Consider the following 13,449-nt stretch of genomic DNA (forward strand, 5'->3'; position numbering starts at 1 on the left):
AGCATGAGGGTAGCAGCAAGAATGCCTTGATTTACCGCAGTCCTTTTCTTTTGCCAATGAGGCTGAGTTGGCTCAGGGGCAAGAGCAGGGCCTTATGGGTAGATGCTTATCTAGCCCTAACACTGCACCTCTCCACAGAGCCCTGCAAACATCATTTCCAGTGTCTGGCCAGAGGTATAGGGAGAGACAAGTTTGATGTTTAACGGGCTGACACTTAACCGACTGAGCCACCCAGATGCCCTTTTACTTCATTCTTTTCAAGGACCACATTATATTCTATGGTGTGGTGGCTGAAGAATACACCCCCACACACCAAGTATCCAATTCCTGTGCCAGAACTTATATATATGCTCCCTTTTATGACAAAAGGGACTTTGCAGAGGTGATTAAGAATTTTGAGGAGGGGAGATGATCCTGGATTGTGCCAGCGGGCCCAATGTACTAACATGTGTCCTCATGAGACACCTGCAGAGGGAGGTGGGCCGTGTGACAACTGAAGAAAGGTGGAGGAGGGGGCCGCGAGCCAAGGCATGCCGGCAGCCTCTAGAACCTGGTAAAGGCAGGGAAGCCGACTCTCCCCCAGAGCCTCCAGAGGCAACACCACCCTGCGGACCCCTCAATTTTGACCCAGTGATACTGATTTCAGACTTCTGCCTTCCAGAACCGTGAGAGAATAAATGTGGGTTGTTCAAGCCTCCCGTTTGTGCTTCCTTGTTACAGACACCATAGGGAACGGATTCTTGCGGTATGGATGCCCCATGATTTAATTCGCCGCCCGTTCCTGGTGGGCGGGTGCGCTGTTTTCTGTCTTTATCACACTAGGTGCCACCAGCAGTGGGTCTCAACTGGGGAGATTGTCTCCCAGGGACATTGGGCAATGTTTAGGGACAGTTTTGTGTGTTACAGCTGGAGGGTTGTGCTACTGGCGTCTAGTGGTGGAGGCCCAGGGTTGAACATCCTATAATGTGTAGACAGCTCCCACAACACAGAATGACCTGGCCTCAAATATCAACAGTGCTGAAGTTGAGAAACTCTGGTCTATCCATTAGATCTGTTCCTAGAAGTACAATTTTCTTCCTTCCTTCCTTCCCTTTTTCTTTCTTTCTTTCACTTTCCTCTTCCTTCCTTCCTTCCTCCCTCCCTCCCTCTCTCCCTTTTCTCTTTCCTTCCTTCCTTCCTCTTTCTTTTTTATTTGCGGGGTGGGGGAGGGACAGAAGGAGAGGGAGAGAGAGAATCCTCAAGCAGACTCCCCACTGAGCCTGGAGCCCAATGCAGGGCTCAATCCCAGGACCCTGAGATCATGACCTGAGCTGAAATCAAGAGTCGGATGTTTAATGGGCTGAGCCGCCCGGTCGCCCTGAGAAACATAATTTCGAATACAATCTCTAAATACAATTGCTGAGACTGAGGGTGTGTGTTGTTGACATTGCCGTATTGTCTGGAGCTACTATTGACCTTAGGTATGTGCTCAGTCCCTATGTGGCAACATGCGGCCTCTGGGATGTTGGTGCAGATGGTGTGGGGGCCCTGGGAGTTCCTCAAGCCTGGTCGGCAGGTTTGTGGATTGGTGGGGTCAACAGCTATGAGGCAGGTGCTCTAGGGTTCGTTCATTTAACAGCCGGGTCTTGAGCAGCTCTTATATCCAGGATGAAGCTGTTATATCTCTATCCTTACAGACCTCCCAGCCTGATAGGGAGACTGACCTGAAAACAAACCATGTGATACATACAGAGAGGGCAGCGAGGAATCACACTGGGGAAGTCAAGGAGGGCATCATGGAGGAGACAACTTGTAGCTCGAGTGATGGTTAGTTTTATGGGTCAACTTACCTGGGCCAAGGGATGACCAGACAGCTCGCAAGACATTATTTCTGGGTGCATCTGTGAGGGTGTCTCCAGAAGAGATTAGCATTTGATTCGGTAGGCTGAGTAAAGAGGATCGCCCTCCCCACTGTGGGTGGGCATCGCCCAACCTGTTGAGGGCTCTAAAAGAGCAAAAAGGCAGAGGAAGAATGGATTTCCTCTCCCTTCTTGAGCCGAGACAACAATCTTCTCTTCATGCTGGTCTGCCAGGGCAGGGCAAAGAGGAAGACAGCAAGGGGAGGCACAGAGTTTGGGGAAGATAGCCGAAAACGGGGACTTTTCAAGTGTTTATGACACAGGGCCAGGCCCTGTGCCAGGAAGGAGGGTTGGCAGCGGTGGCAGAGCCTGATTTGGAACCTGGCTCTGGTTCTGGGGCAGAAGGGGCTGGTTGTCCAAGGCACATGCTCCCAGGTCTTCAGGACCCCCGAGGGCCTGGGGTCTCACACTGTTATTTTAAAAAAAAGAACCATACTTTTATTTGAGGATAGCTCAAAGAAATCATTTACAGAATGCCTTTTGTTTTCAAAGCACAGCTTTTCATAAAAAGCAATGTCCACCTTTAATACATGCTCTAGTACATAGCTGTGTGTTGGGGGCTGCCAAGGACCCTGGGAGCCCCGAGGCCGCAGGTGCCCTGGTGCTCAGTACTCCTCATCATCTTTGGAGTCGTCCTGGACCTGGTGGCGCACCTTTGAGGGCCGCGGGGTGGCTGGGGGGCCTGCGGGGGCCTGGGTCAGGTTCACCCAGCCAGGCCCACGAGGCAGCAGGTGGCTCTCATTGAGTCTGCAGACGCGGTAGTTCTCGTAGTGGACGTTGTGGGTGATGTCCTTCAGGTCTTGGAGGTGGGAGCTGGGAGATGGGCAGAGGTTCAGCCTGGGCCCCACCACAGCATCCCCTTGGGGTCCCTACAGCCCCCCAGGCTCCCTGCATCCTCACCGGATGAGCAGGTCTCTCAGGAGGGGAAACTCACAGTGCGCCATGTTCTCCACTGTAAGTAAGACAGGACACGGAGTGCTGGCCCTGCCCCGCTGTAAGTGTCCGCTGTATGCTGCATGCCCCCAATATCCACCACAACCTTTTCCCCACATTTCGCACTGTCTTATCCCACTTCCCATTCATTCATTCCTTCATTCACTCATTCATTCATTGCTTTGTCCCCGGCATCTGGTACAGGCAGCTCCTATATATAGTGGAATCAATGAATCCACTAATCATTTATTATTGTACACTTAATATTGACTACATTATTACATTACATTATATACCATATATACCCTGTATATTATATTCTTTTAGTAATTATATTGATAAATTGGAGGCTCAGGCCCTGGCTGGTCCGCCTTCACTTCCCAGTCTCCCCCGCAAGGAGGCCTCCCTCTGCTTCCTTGGGTAGCACTGTCTCCCACCCCACTTTCTCCCAGCTGTCATTGTTTCATCAGCTCTATGGGGGCAAGAACCTTGCCAGTCCTGCTTTCGTCGTAGCCCCTCAGGAACCACATATGGTCTGCCTGGCACACAGTAGGCCCACAGTACATTCTGGTGAATGCCCAGGGTGTCTTCTGGGTGCTGGGCATTGTGCAAAGCAGTGGTCTGCCCTATCCAACCACCCTCCATGTGCAGATGTGCAGTTCATCTACTGCACGAAAAGCAACTGGCTATGACGTTGATGTTGTCCTCATGCCCATTTTACTGTGAGGAAACTGAGGCACAGAGAGTTGGGGAACTTGCCCGAGGCCTCCCAGCTGCAGAGAGGGACTTGATCCCAGGTCTGTCTGTTTCCTGACTCCTGGCCCCGTGATGGGTGCTGAGGGTGCCAAACGCAGTCGGATGTGCCTGGCTTTTCACCCCCGCTTCACCTGCTCCTCTGCAAAGTCCCTGCACTGACCTTCAACGATGCCCCACTTGGTCTTCCGGCCCAGGACACACCTCCCATTCACCAGGTGCTCTCGGTCAGCCCCGACTACAGCAAAGGGGATCCGGTCCTGCAGGAGGAGACGAGACAGAAGGGTTGGCCCTGCCTGGGAGGTGGGGAGAGAAGTCGCTGAGGTGCGGTGGGAGAGAAGTCGCTGAGGTGCGGTGGGAGAGAAGTCGCTGTGGTGCGGTGGGAGAGGCACACTGTCCTCTGTAGAGAGAGAAAGTGGTAGAAAGAGCACAGAGATCTAAAGACATGGGGCAACTGGCTGGCTCAGTGGAGTGTGCGACTCTTGATCTTGGGGTTGTGAGTTTGAGCCCCACATTGGGTGTACAGATTACTTAAAAATAAAATCTTAAAAAAAAAAGTCACAGGATACACAATCTCATCAATGGCTCAGTTTATTCATCTGTAAAGTGGGAGTCAGAATGGCACATACACAGGGCTTTGTGAATGTTCAGGAAGGTTACCCAGGGTCACATTAATAACATACTCTTGCCGATGGCCCTTCTCTTACCTGGGAAACAGGAACTGTGCCCACCTTCATCGGTTATCATGAGGGTTAAAAGACACAGCTTCGGGGCGCCTGGGTGGCTCAGTCGGTTGAGCGACTGCCTTCGGCTCAGGTCATGATCCTGGAGTCCCGGGATCGAGTCCCACGTCGGGCTCCCTGCTCAGCGGGGAGTCTGCTTCTCCCTCTGACCCTCCCCCCTCTCATGCTCTCTCTATCTCATTCTCTCTCTCAAATAAATAAATAAAATCTTAAAAAAAAAAAAAAAAGACACAGCTTCGTAACCCAAGGCTTGGCAACCTACGGTGGGTGCACCGGATCGGGCCCACACCCATTTTCCCACATGGACCGTCTGTTGGCACACACCCTGTGCCTTCATCTCAGACTCTGGTCGAGGCTGCTTCTGTGCTGCAACAGCAGACCGCAGTGACCGTGCAGAGACCACGTGGCCCGCAGAGTCTAACACCTTTACCATCTTCTGGCCCTTTGCAAAAAAAAAAAGTTTGCCGAGCCCTGTTGAAAATTCTGGTTGTTCGCTTGCTCGTGGCCAGAAGTGGAGACTCGAATCCCTAAATGGCAAAGTGCTGTCCTGCGGGGTTTGTTTTTCATTTTTCCAAGAGTTAATTTGTGATGAGGAAACAACATGGATGCTAACGATAGCAAGTTGTCTGTTGCACGCTTGTTACGCGCCAGCCCTCAGTGAACGTCCCATGTCTGGATGATTTCTGAGATGTCGGATTTGTTCTCCTTGTACTTCCGGTTCTATTCGCAGGCCTCGGGACAGAAAGCAGAAGGCAGTGGAGGTCGAGGCTCTCCGAGTGTTTCACAAGTAATCCTGTCTGTTGCCCCAGCGGGGAGAGGAAAGAGGGAACGTGTGGAGACATTGAGTACCAGCTGGGAAGCAGGGCCTCCATGTCCAGCTGTGCGGTTTGTTCACTGCACAAAGACAACTGGCCTTGAGGCTGGGTAGGGCCGCCGCCATGCAGGCTAGCTGGGTCCCCCGGGGAGGAAGTCAAGGCCTGGGGTTGGTGGATGATGAATCCCAGGCCTCACCAGGGTCCTTCGCAGGATCCAGACAGACAGACATTGGATGCACCACGAGGACAGCAAGGTGAGGGCTTGGAGTTGGAATTCACTTGATTTGGGGAAAAAGTCGACACTATTTTTCCCCTCTCTCCTTTTTTGAAACAGCTTAACTGAGATAGAATTCACGTGCCATAAAATTCACCCTCTTAAAGGTACCGTTCAGCAGCTTTAAAGGTCCAGTTCACAAGACTGTGCCCCCATCCCCACCATCTAATTCCAGAGCATTTCACTGGCCCGAAATGAAACCCCACTCCTGTTAGCAGTCACTCCGCATCCCCCCTGACCCCAAGCCCCTGGCAACAACCACTAACCTACTTTCTGTCTCCATGGGATTTGCCTGGTGGGGACATTTCAGAACAGAATCATGTAATATTTAACCTTTTGCTGTCTAGCTCCTTTCACTTAGCGTCATGTTCTCCAGGCCCATCGGTGTGGCGGCAGGATTTCTTTCCTTCTTAAGGCTGAAGAATATTCCATTGTGTGGACACACCATGCGTGTTTATCCCTTCATAAGTTAATAAGACATGTGCATTATTTCCCCTCTTTGACTACGGCAAATATTTCTGCCAGGAACATCCGTGTACACGCTTTTAGGTGAACGTAGGTGTTCATTTTCTCTTGGGAGTGGAATTGCTGCTAGGTACTCCGCTAACTTCGTGTTTAACCTTCAGAGGGACTGCCAGATTGTTTTCCGTTTGACCTTCCTGCCAGCAGTGTGTGCAAGTTCAACTTTGCCACATCCTCACCAGCACCCGGGATTGCCTGTCATTTTGATTGCAGCCATCCTAGGGGGTGTGAAGTGGCATCCCGTGGTTTTGATGGGCGTTTCCCTTATGACGGGTGATATCGAACTGACATCTTTTTGTGAGTGTACTGGCCATCTGTTCAAATTCTCTGGGGAAATGTCCCTTCAAAACCTTTGCCCAGGGGCGCCTGGGTGGCTCATTCGGTTGAGTGTCCGACTCTTGAGCTCAGCTCAGGTCTTGATCTCAGGGTCGTGAGTTCAAGCCCCGCACTGGGCTCCACACTGAGTGAGGAGCCAACATAAACAAACAAACAAACAAACAAAACCTTTGCCCATTTCTAAATCGGTTATTTATCTTTTATTGTTGATTTGTAAGAGTTCTTTATATGTTTAGGATACAAGTCCCTATCAGAGATATCATTTGCAAGCATTTTCTCCATTCTGTGAGTTGTTGATATGACCCATTTCTTGCTCACTTTTTGAGTTTGTGGATGTATAGAGATTCATACCTGCTAGGAGTATGTGAACTTCCCACCTGCCCTGCGCTGTAGAGAGAGATGAATCTTCAGATGGGAAGGATGAGTGGAGAGAAAACCACCCAGCCTTGGTCACACCAGCCTGCCCACCCCGTCATGGCCTCCTACCCGGATCTTGCTATTGAGGATCCTGTCGTTGATGTCCTCATCAAAGCATTTCTGCGGGTACACGTCGATGCAGTGAGTCCTCAGATTGTGCTGGATCTGGGGACGCAGGTGACCACATCTCATCCTGTGCACTCTGCCTCCTCCTTGCCCCCACTGACCCCATCACCCTGGGCGCCCAGATCACCCTGCGCCTGAAGGTCTCTCGCTCCTCAATGGTCAGGCTGTCGGCCCGGGCAATCACAGGCACCACGTTCACGGTCCGGCATAGCCGCTGTAGGAACTCAATGTCCAGGGGCCGCAGACTGCGGCAATCATGGTGGTGATGGCAGTGGTGAGTATGTGAGTGAGGGGGTGCCAGCCCACAGCCCACCCCAGGGGTCTCCTCCTCCTCCTCCTCCTGCTCTCTGCCCCGGGCAGGGGGCCCTCCCCCAGCAGGCCCAGCCACCTCACCAGTGCCCGGTGGGCGGCACGAAGTATACACAGCAGTGCACCCGGGTGTCGGGGATGTGGCGCTGGCGGGTGATGAGGATCTCCTCCTGCAGGTACCGCTCATACTGTTCATTGATGTAGCCTAGGATGGGGTCCCAGCTGGGGCAGCAGATGGACCCGACCTCAGAGCCCCACCCCTGGGAGCCCCACCCCATCCCCCTGCTAGGAAGACCAATCGCCCTGGTTGGCCCAGGACATAGGACTTTCAGTCCTGCACAACCCAAGGCCCTTGGTTACCCAGCACCCTCCTCCTACTCCCCTGAATCATCTGAGAGGCCCCCTGCCATTCTCAAGCTGGGCCCTCAGCTTCCCTGTTCCTAAAATGGGGACGAGAAGGGCTGTGGTATTGAAAGAGATGAATTGTCACAGCCTGGTTCAAACCACCATGGACGCTCGCCCCATTGCCACAAGGATCTCCTGAGTCCTCTCCCTTCGTCCCTTCTGCCCCTGCCGGGCTACTGTCAACACAGCACCCCAAAAGATCCTTTTACAAACAGGAGTCAGAGCACATCCCTTTTCGCCTCAGCCTGAGGTGGCTGACAGAAAGCCAAAGTCCTTACGTTGCACTACCAGGCCCTACATCATCCCACTGTTGCTTCCTGTCTGTCCTCTCCTCCTCCTTTTCCTGCCCTTCACACACCGCCAGCCACACCAGCCTTCCACCAACAAACCCACCTCGGGGCCTGTGCCCGAGCCACTCTGCATTGCACGCTCTCCCCCGCATGAGCACACAGCTCCCTCTCTCATCTCCTGGCAGTCTGCCCAAGTGTTCTCCTTATCTGGGAGGCCTTGCTTGACCACTCTGCTTAAAATCACAAGCCCCCCGACAGCTCCCTACCCCTTTCATGCTCAGAAACGTCCTGCTTGGATGACAGAGTTGAGGCTCACCCTATGTATAACTGATTTATTGTGCTCATTGCCCCCTGCCCGCCTTCCGCCCCACAACAATGTAAATTTCGTGTAGACAATGTTCATCTGTTTTGTTCACTGCCGTATCCCTGAGACTAGAACAGACCTCGCACACAGGACTTGCTCTATGAAGCACCGTGTGCAGGGCTGGCTCCCCGGGAGTGCAGACGGAGCAGTCCCGCAGCCTCCGTGCTTTGGAGGGCCTGCACTTCGTTGAATGTTCTGGGGTGGTGGTTTGACAATTCTTCATACTTTTTTGAACAAGGGGACCCACATTTTCATCTCATTGGGTCCCACAAATTATGCAGCCAGTCCTGATTTTGTGTGTGTGTGTGTGTGTTACCAACCACTGTCACAGGGTTGGGCTCTCATTGAGAGCCTAGAATCACTCTGCAAGGTGGGTGTCATCATTCCCAAGTGACAAAAAAGGAAACCGAGGCTCGGAGAGCTTCCATGAGCAGTTCCCAGGTTACATGGCTGGAGAGTGGTCTAGCCCAGCGGTCCTAACTCTGGAGTGTGGGCTTCTAACCCTGCAAAGCCATAACCTTTATTGATCAACTACGTAAGTGTGCCAGCCAGCAAGCTCTGGCCTTTCCATACTTAACTCCCTTCAATCTTGGAGGGATGGTTGCACACACCCATCATACAGACGAACAAACTGAGATTCAACAATGCCACAGCTGGGTTAGGTTGCTTCAGGGCTAGGCTGTTTCCCCCAGGCCAGAGGGGCAGGGGGAGGGACCACCAGGGCTTGGCCCCCACTCCCGAGGACCCACCACTTGTCGTTGTTGATCTGGTCTCCGAAGCCAGGTGTATCGGTCACTGTCAGCTTGAGCTTCACGCCCTTCTCCTCGATGACTGTTGGGGAAGAGCAGAGTGGGGGGAGATTGGCCTGGGTGGGGTGGGGGTAGGGGTGAGGGTGGGGGGCCACTCACCGTGCGTCACCGACTGCAGCTTCAGCGTCTGGGGTGTGGGCGTCCCCAGGCCCGGTACGGTGGACTTCCACATCTTGGACTTGAAGAGGGTGTGCACCATTGTGGACTTGCCCAGCCCGCTCTGCCCTGCGGGTAACCAGAGGACAGCAAAGGTGGTGGAGGTTTTAGGCAGTGCTTCTCAGGCTCTTAAATTGTTTTAGAAAGTGAACTGTTTTGTAAGCATAACATAAATACAGAGAAGTGGGTACTATCGTCAGGGTTCCCCTCAGTGCTTACCCCCCCTTTTTATTGAGGCAAAACTCATACGATAAAAAATGAACCATTAGCCTTTTAAAGTGAACAATTCCCCCTGCTTGTTCTCTCTCTCTCCCCCTGACAAATAAATAAAATAAAAAAAAAATAAAGTGAACAATTCAGTGGCATTTAGTACAGTCCCAGCGTTGTGCGCCCATCACCTCTGTCTAGCTCCTGTTAAAAAGAAAACCGCACCCTGGGACGCCTGGGGGGCTCAGTTGGTTAAGTGTCTGCCTTCGGCTCAGGTCATGATCCCAGGGTCCTGGGATCGAGTCCCACATGGGGCTCCCTGCTCAGTGGGGAGTCTGCTTCTCCCTCTCCCTCTGCTGCTCCCTCTGCTTGTGCTCTCTTTTAAATAAATAAATAAATAAATAAATAAATAAATAAAATCTTTAAAAAACAACAACAAAAAAGAAAACCGCAGGCCCAAAATGACATCACTTAGGCCAAGTCCCCAAACGAAGGCTTAATATCTGACCTAATTGCAGTTCCCACCTCCCCCAAAATGGAGTCTTGACTGGTAGGTCAGGAATTTTCTGGTCAGTACCAATGAGGTAATGTCACATGGGCCTCTCCATCCCCCAAAGAGAGAGGAGGTAAACCGCCTAGGACCCTCTGCTTCTCTCCTAAGGGAAAACGGCCTTGCCTGGAACAATCCTTTCCTTTTGCTAATAACTTCCTTGCACCCCTCCCCTCCCCACTTCTTTTTTTTTTTTAAAGATTTTTTTATTTATTTATTTGAGAGAGAGAACGAGAGAGAGAGCACATGAGAGGGGGGAGGGTCAGAGGGAGAAGCAGACTCCCCGCCAAGCAGGGAGCCTGATGCGGGACTCGATCCAGGGACTCCAGGATCATGACCCGAGGTGAAGGCAGCCGCTCAACCAACTGAGCCACCCAGGCGCCCCTCCCCTCCCCACTTCTTATAAAAACCTTCCAACAACAACAACAGCCACCACCCCAAAACCTTCCATGCTGCACAGCTCCTTGGAGCTCCACTCTACTTGTCGGATGGGATGCTGCCCAACTCATGGATCATGTAATAAAGCCAATTAGATCTTCAAACTGACTAGGTTGAATTTTTTTTCATTTTTTATTTTAAGTAGGCCCCACACCCAGCATGGAATCTAATGCAAGGCTTGAACTCATGACCTTGGGATCAAGATCTGAGCTGAGATCAAGAGTTGGATACTCAACAAGCTGAGCCACCGAGGCGCCCCTGAATTTTGTTTTCTAACACTCAAAAACATTTGCATCGCCCCCGAAAGAAACCCCACAGACATCAGCAGTCCCTCCCCTTTCTCCCTCCACTGTCACCCCTGGCAACCACGAATCATCTTTCTGTCTCTGTGGGTTTACCTACTCTGGACATTTCCTATAAATGGAATCATGCAATATTCATCCTTTTGTGTCTGGCTGCTTCCCCTAAGTATCCCCTTTTCAGGGTTCATCCACGTCATACCAGCTGTGGGTGCTTCCTTCTTTTTCGTGGCTGAATAATGTTCCATCACAGGAATAGACCACTTTGTGTTTATCCATTCAAGCATTTCACAAATTAAACAGCCCATGGATACAGCACTAAGTCCAGAGATGGAACACATAGTTCCCCACAAGCCCAGTCACGCCCATCTCAGTAGCTATTGGCCTCAAAACCCCAGGGACAGCCACTTACTTCCCCGACTTCCAGCAGCAGGGAGCAGCTCTGCCCACCCTTGTCTTAGAGAAACACACAGCCTGGGCTCTCCTGTCTGGCTCCTTTCACTTGACACTATTTGGCGAGATACACCCAGACTGTCCATTCTCCCTGCTGTGGGGGCTTCTCAAACTGTGAACCCCACCTTGCAGGAGGGAACGCCTTGTTTCACACTGCAGGACACACCTTTGTGTACATAACTGACGTGGTCCTTAGGGATGTGCTGTCCTATCTGCGAGTCACACTTGACCCCTGCCGAGGGCGATATAGACAGTCTGAGCTGAGCCACCAGTGGCAAATGCAAACCAGATTGTGCAGACTTGGGTGTGCCAAAAAGAATGCAAAAGTTCTCATGGATCATTTTTTACGTGGATTACATGTCATGTCATGAGAGTATTTTGGAATAGTCTGGGTTAAATAAAATAAATGTTTAAAATTAATTTCTCCTGTTTCTCTTCACTTTTTTACTTTTACTTTTTTTAAGATTTTTTTTTAAAGATTTTATTTATTTATTTGACAGAAAGAGACAAAGTGAGAGAAGGAACACAAGCAGGGGGCAGTGGGAGAGGGAGAAGCAGGCTTCCCGAGGAGCAGGGAGCCTGATGCAGGGCTCGATCCCAGGACCCTGAGATCATGACCTGAGCTGAAGGCAGACGCTTAACGACTGAGCCACCCAGGCACCCCTTCACTTTTTTAAAGGTGGCTACTGGAAATTTTTTAAATTACGTTATGTGGCTCACGCTATATTTCTACTGGACAGCACTGCCTTAGAATAATACTCTTCAGGAGCCCACAGGGTTGCATCCATTGGTCTGTCCTATGAGTCCCAGCCCGTCACTCACCCACCACCATGATGTTGAACTCAAACCCCATCTTCATGGCCTTGATCTTCAGCTGGTCCAGCACGGCTTCTATGCCCACGTAGCCAAGCATCTCGCAGGGTGGTGTCCTGGGGCTGGAGGGTCTTGATGAGCAGGGGGAGGGGGACCGCCTCATGGGGTCCATGGGGGTCAAGGGCACAGCAATGCCTGTCATCCGGGTGGGTGGAGAGAAGGGGGTCACTGGGGGTCCAGAGGCGGACCCCTGAATTCTCATTTCTGGACTCTGGCTCCTGAGCTCTGCTGCCAGGCACTCCCCCACATTATATCCCGTAATCTACCCATCCTCCACGTCTTCATGGCTCAAGGGCCTTGGTGTGAGGTACTTGGAGGAGCTCTTTCAGGGGAGGCTGAACCTTCTCCCTGAGATGCACAAGCCCACAAATCTGTTCCTCCCCTCTCCCCCCAGCTCCTTCCTGCCCCCACCCATGGCCCAGGCAGGATCCTTGCTCAGATAAGCCCCCCGCCCACCCCAGCAGAATGTGGCTAGCCTGGCAGAGCCCAGGGTCTAGACCCATGGGGACAGAGAGAAAGGGAAAAGCAGCTTTTGTGTGGCACCTGATGGCCTTGGGTCTCTGAGGGAGCTTCAGGGGGCTGTCCTGTCCTGGCAGACCCTGGTGTGTGTGATGAGGGGGAGGGGACAGGGCGACAGTTAACTGAAGAATCTGAGCTCCACCCCTTTCCCCTCAGTGGGTTGCGTGGGGGCTCCTCTACAGGAGGGAGCTGAGGGCAGGGCAGGTAAGCTCCTCCAGGGTCCTTTCTGAACACTCCCCTAAATCCTTACAATGACGCCGGCCTAGTGTTACAGACAAGAACCCAGGGCCTCTGGGCAGTTCCCTTGCCCAGGGTCACCTAACTGGGCTAAGCGGGCTTCAGCTGGCCCCCCTGACTTCCAAATTCATATCCCTTAATCACTCTGCTAGGAGAAGCCAACCCGTGACCCATAGCTGGAAAGCAGAACATCCGTGTGTTCTCTTTGGGCTGTCCATTGCTGGTGCCACAGTGTTTTAAATCGCCGGCACTGAAAAATCAGAAGATTGATTTAGGAAATATTCACCCCCACATGTTGTCTGTGCATAACATTGCTCTGGGGGCCCTCTATGGTAGCTTGTTTAATAATCATCCCAGTGCTCCCTGCTTGGTGGGAGGCCTGCTTCTCCCTCTCCCGCTCCCCCTGCTTGTCATCCCTCTCTCACTATCTCTCACTCTGTCAATTAAATAAATACATAAAATCTTTAAAAAAAAAAATCATCCCAGCGCTGTGAAGCCAGTGCCGTTACTCCCTCCAGTTTACAGAGAGTCTGAGTCAGTTGCTCAAGGTCACCTAGTGAGGAAGCGGCATGGTGGGATCTGAGTCCATGTGCTCACCCTCTAACACTTCTCTTTTTTTTTTTTTTTTAAGATTTTATTTATTTATTTGACAGAGAGAGACACAGCGAGAGAGGGAACACAAGCAGGGGGAGTGGGAGAGGGAGAAGCAGGCTCCCCGCTGAG

At 51.9% G+C, this 13,449-nt stretch overlaps 1 protein-coding gene across 1 annotated transcript; it reads right to left on the reverse strand.

Moving 5' to 3' along the window:
• Nucleotides 1-2,382: 2,382 nt before the first annotated feature.
• Nucleotides 2,383-12,331, reverse strand: SEPTIN12 (septin 12). The gene is made up of 9 exons (XM_081811666.1): nucleotides 11,920-12,331; nucleotides 9,094-9,219; nucleotides 8,935-9,016; nucleotides 7,211-7,348; nucleotides 6,945-7,062; nucleotides 6,761-6,856; nucleotides 3,748-3,844; nucleotides 2,799-2,850; nucleotides 2,383-2,711 (listed from the first exon to the last, which is right to left on the reverse strand). Exons 1-9 carry the CDS (start codon nucleotides 12,170-12,172, stop codon nucleotides 2,504-2,506), a joined length of 1,170 nt encoding a protein of 389 aa, XP_081667792.1. The 5' UTR covers nucleotides 12,173-12,331; the 3' UTR covers nucleotides 2,383-2,503.
• Between the last annotated feature and the right edge of the window lie 1,118 nt (nucleotides 12,332-13,449).

This window comes from Leptonychotes weddellii, unplaced genomic scaffold, assembly GCF_054177405.1.
Source record: "Leptonychotes weddellii isolate Sample4059 unplaced genomic scaffold, ASM5417740v2 HiC_scaffold_925, whole genome shotgun sequence".
NCBI classification, from domain to species: Eukaryota; Metazoa; Chordata; class Mammalia; order Carnivora; family Phocidae; genus Leptonychotes; species Leptonychotes weddellii.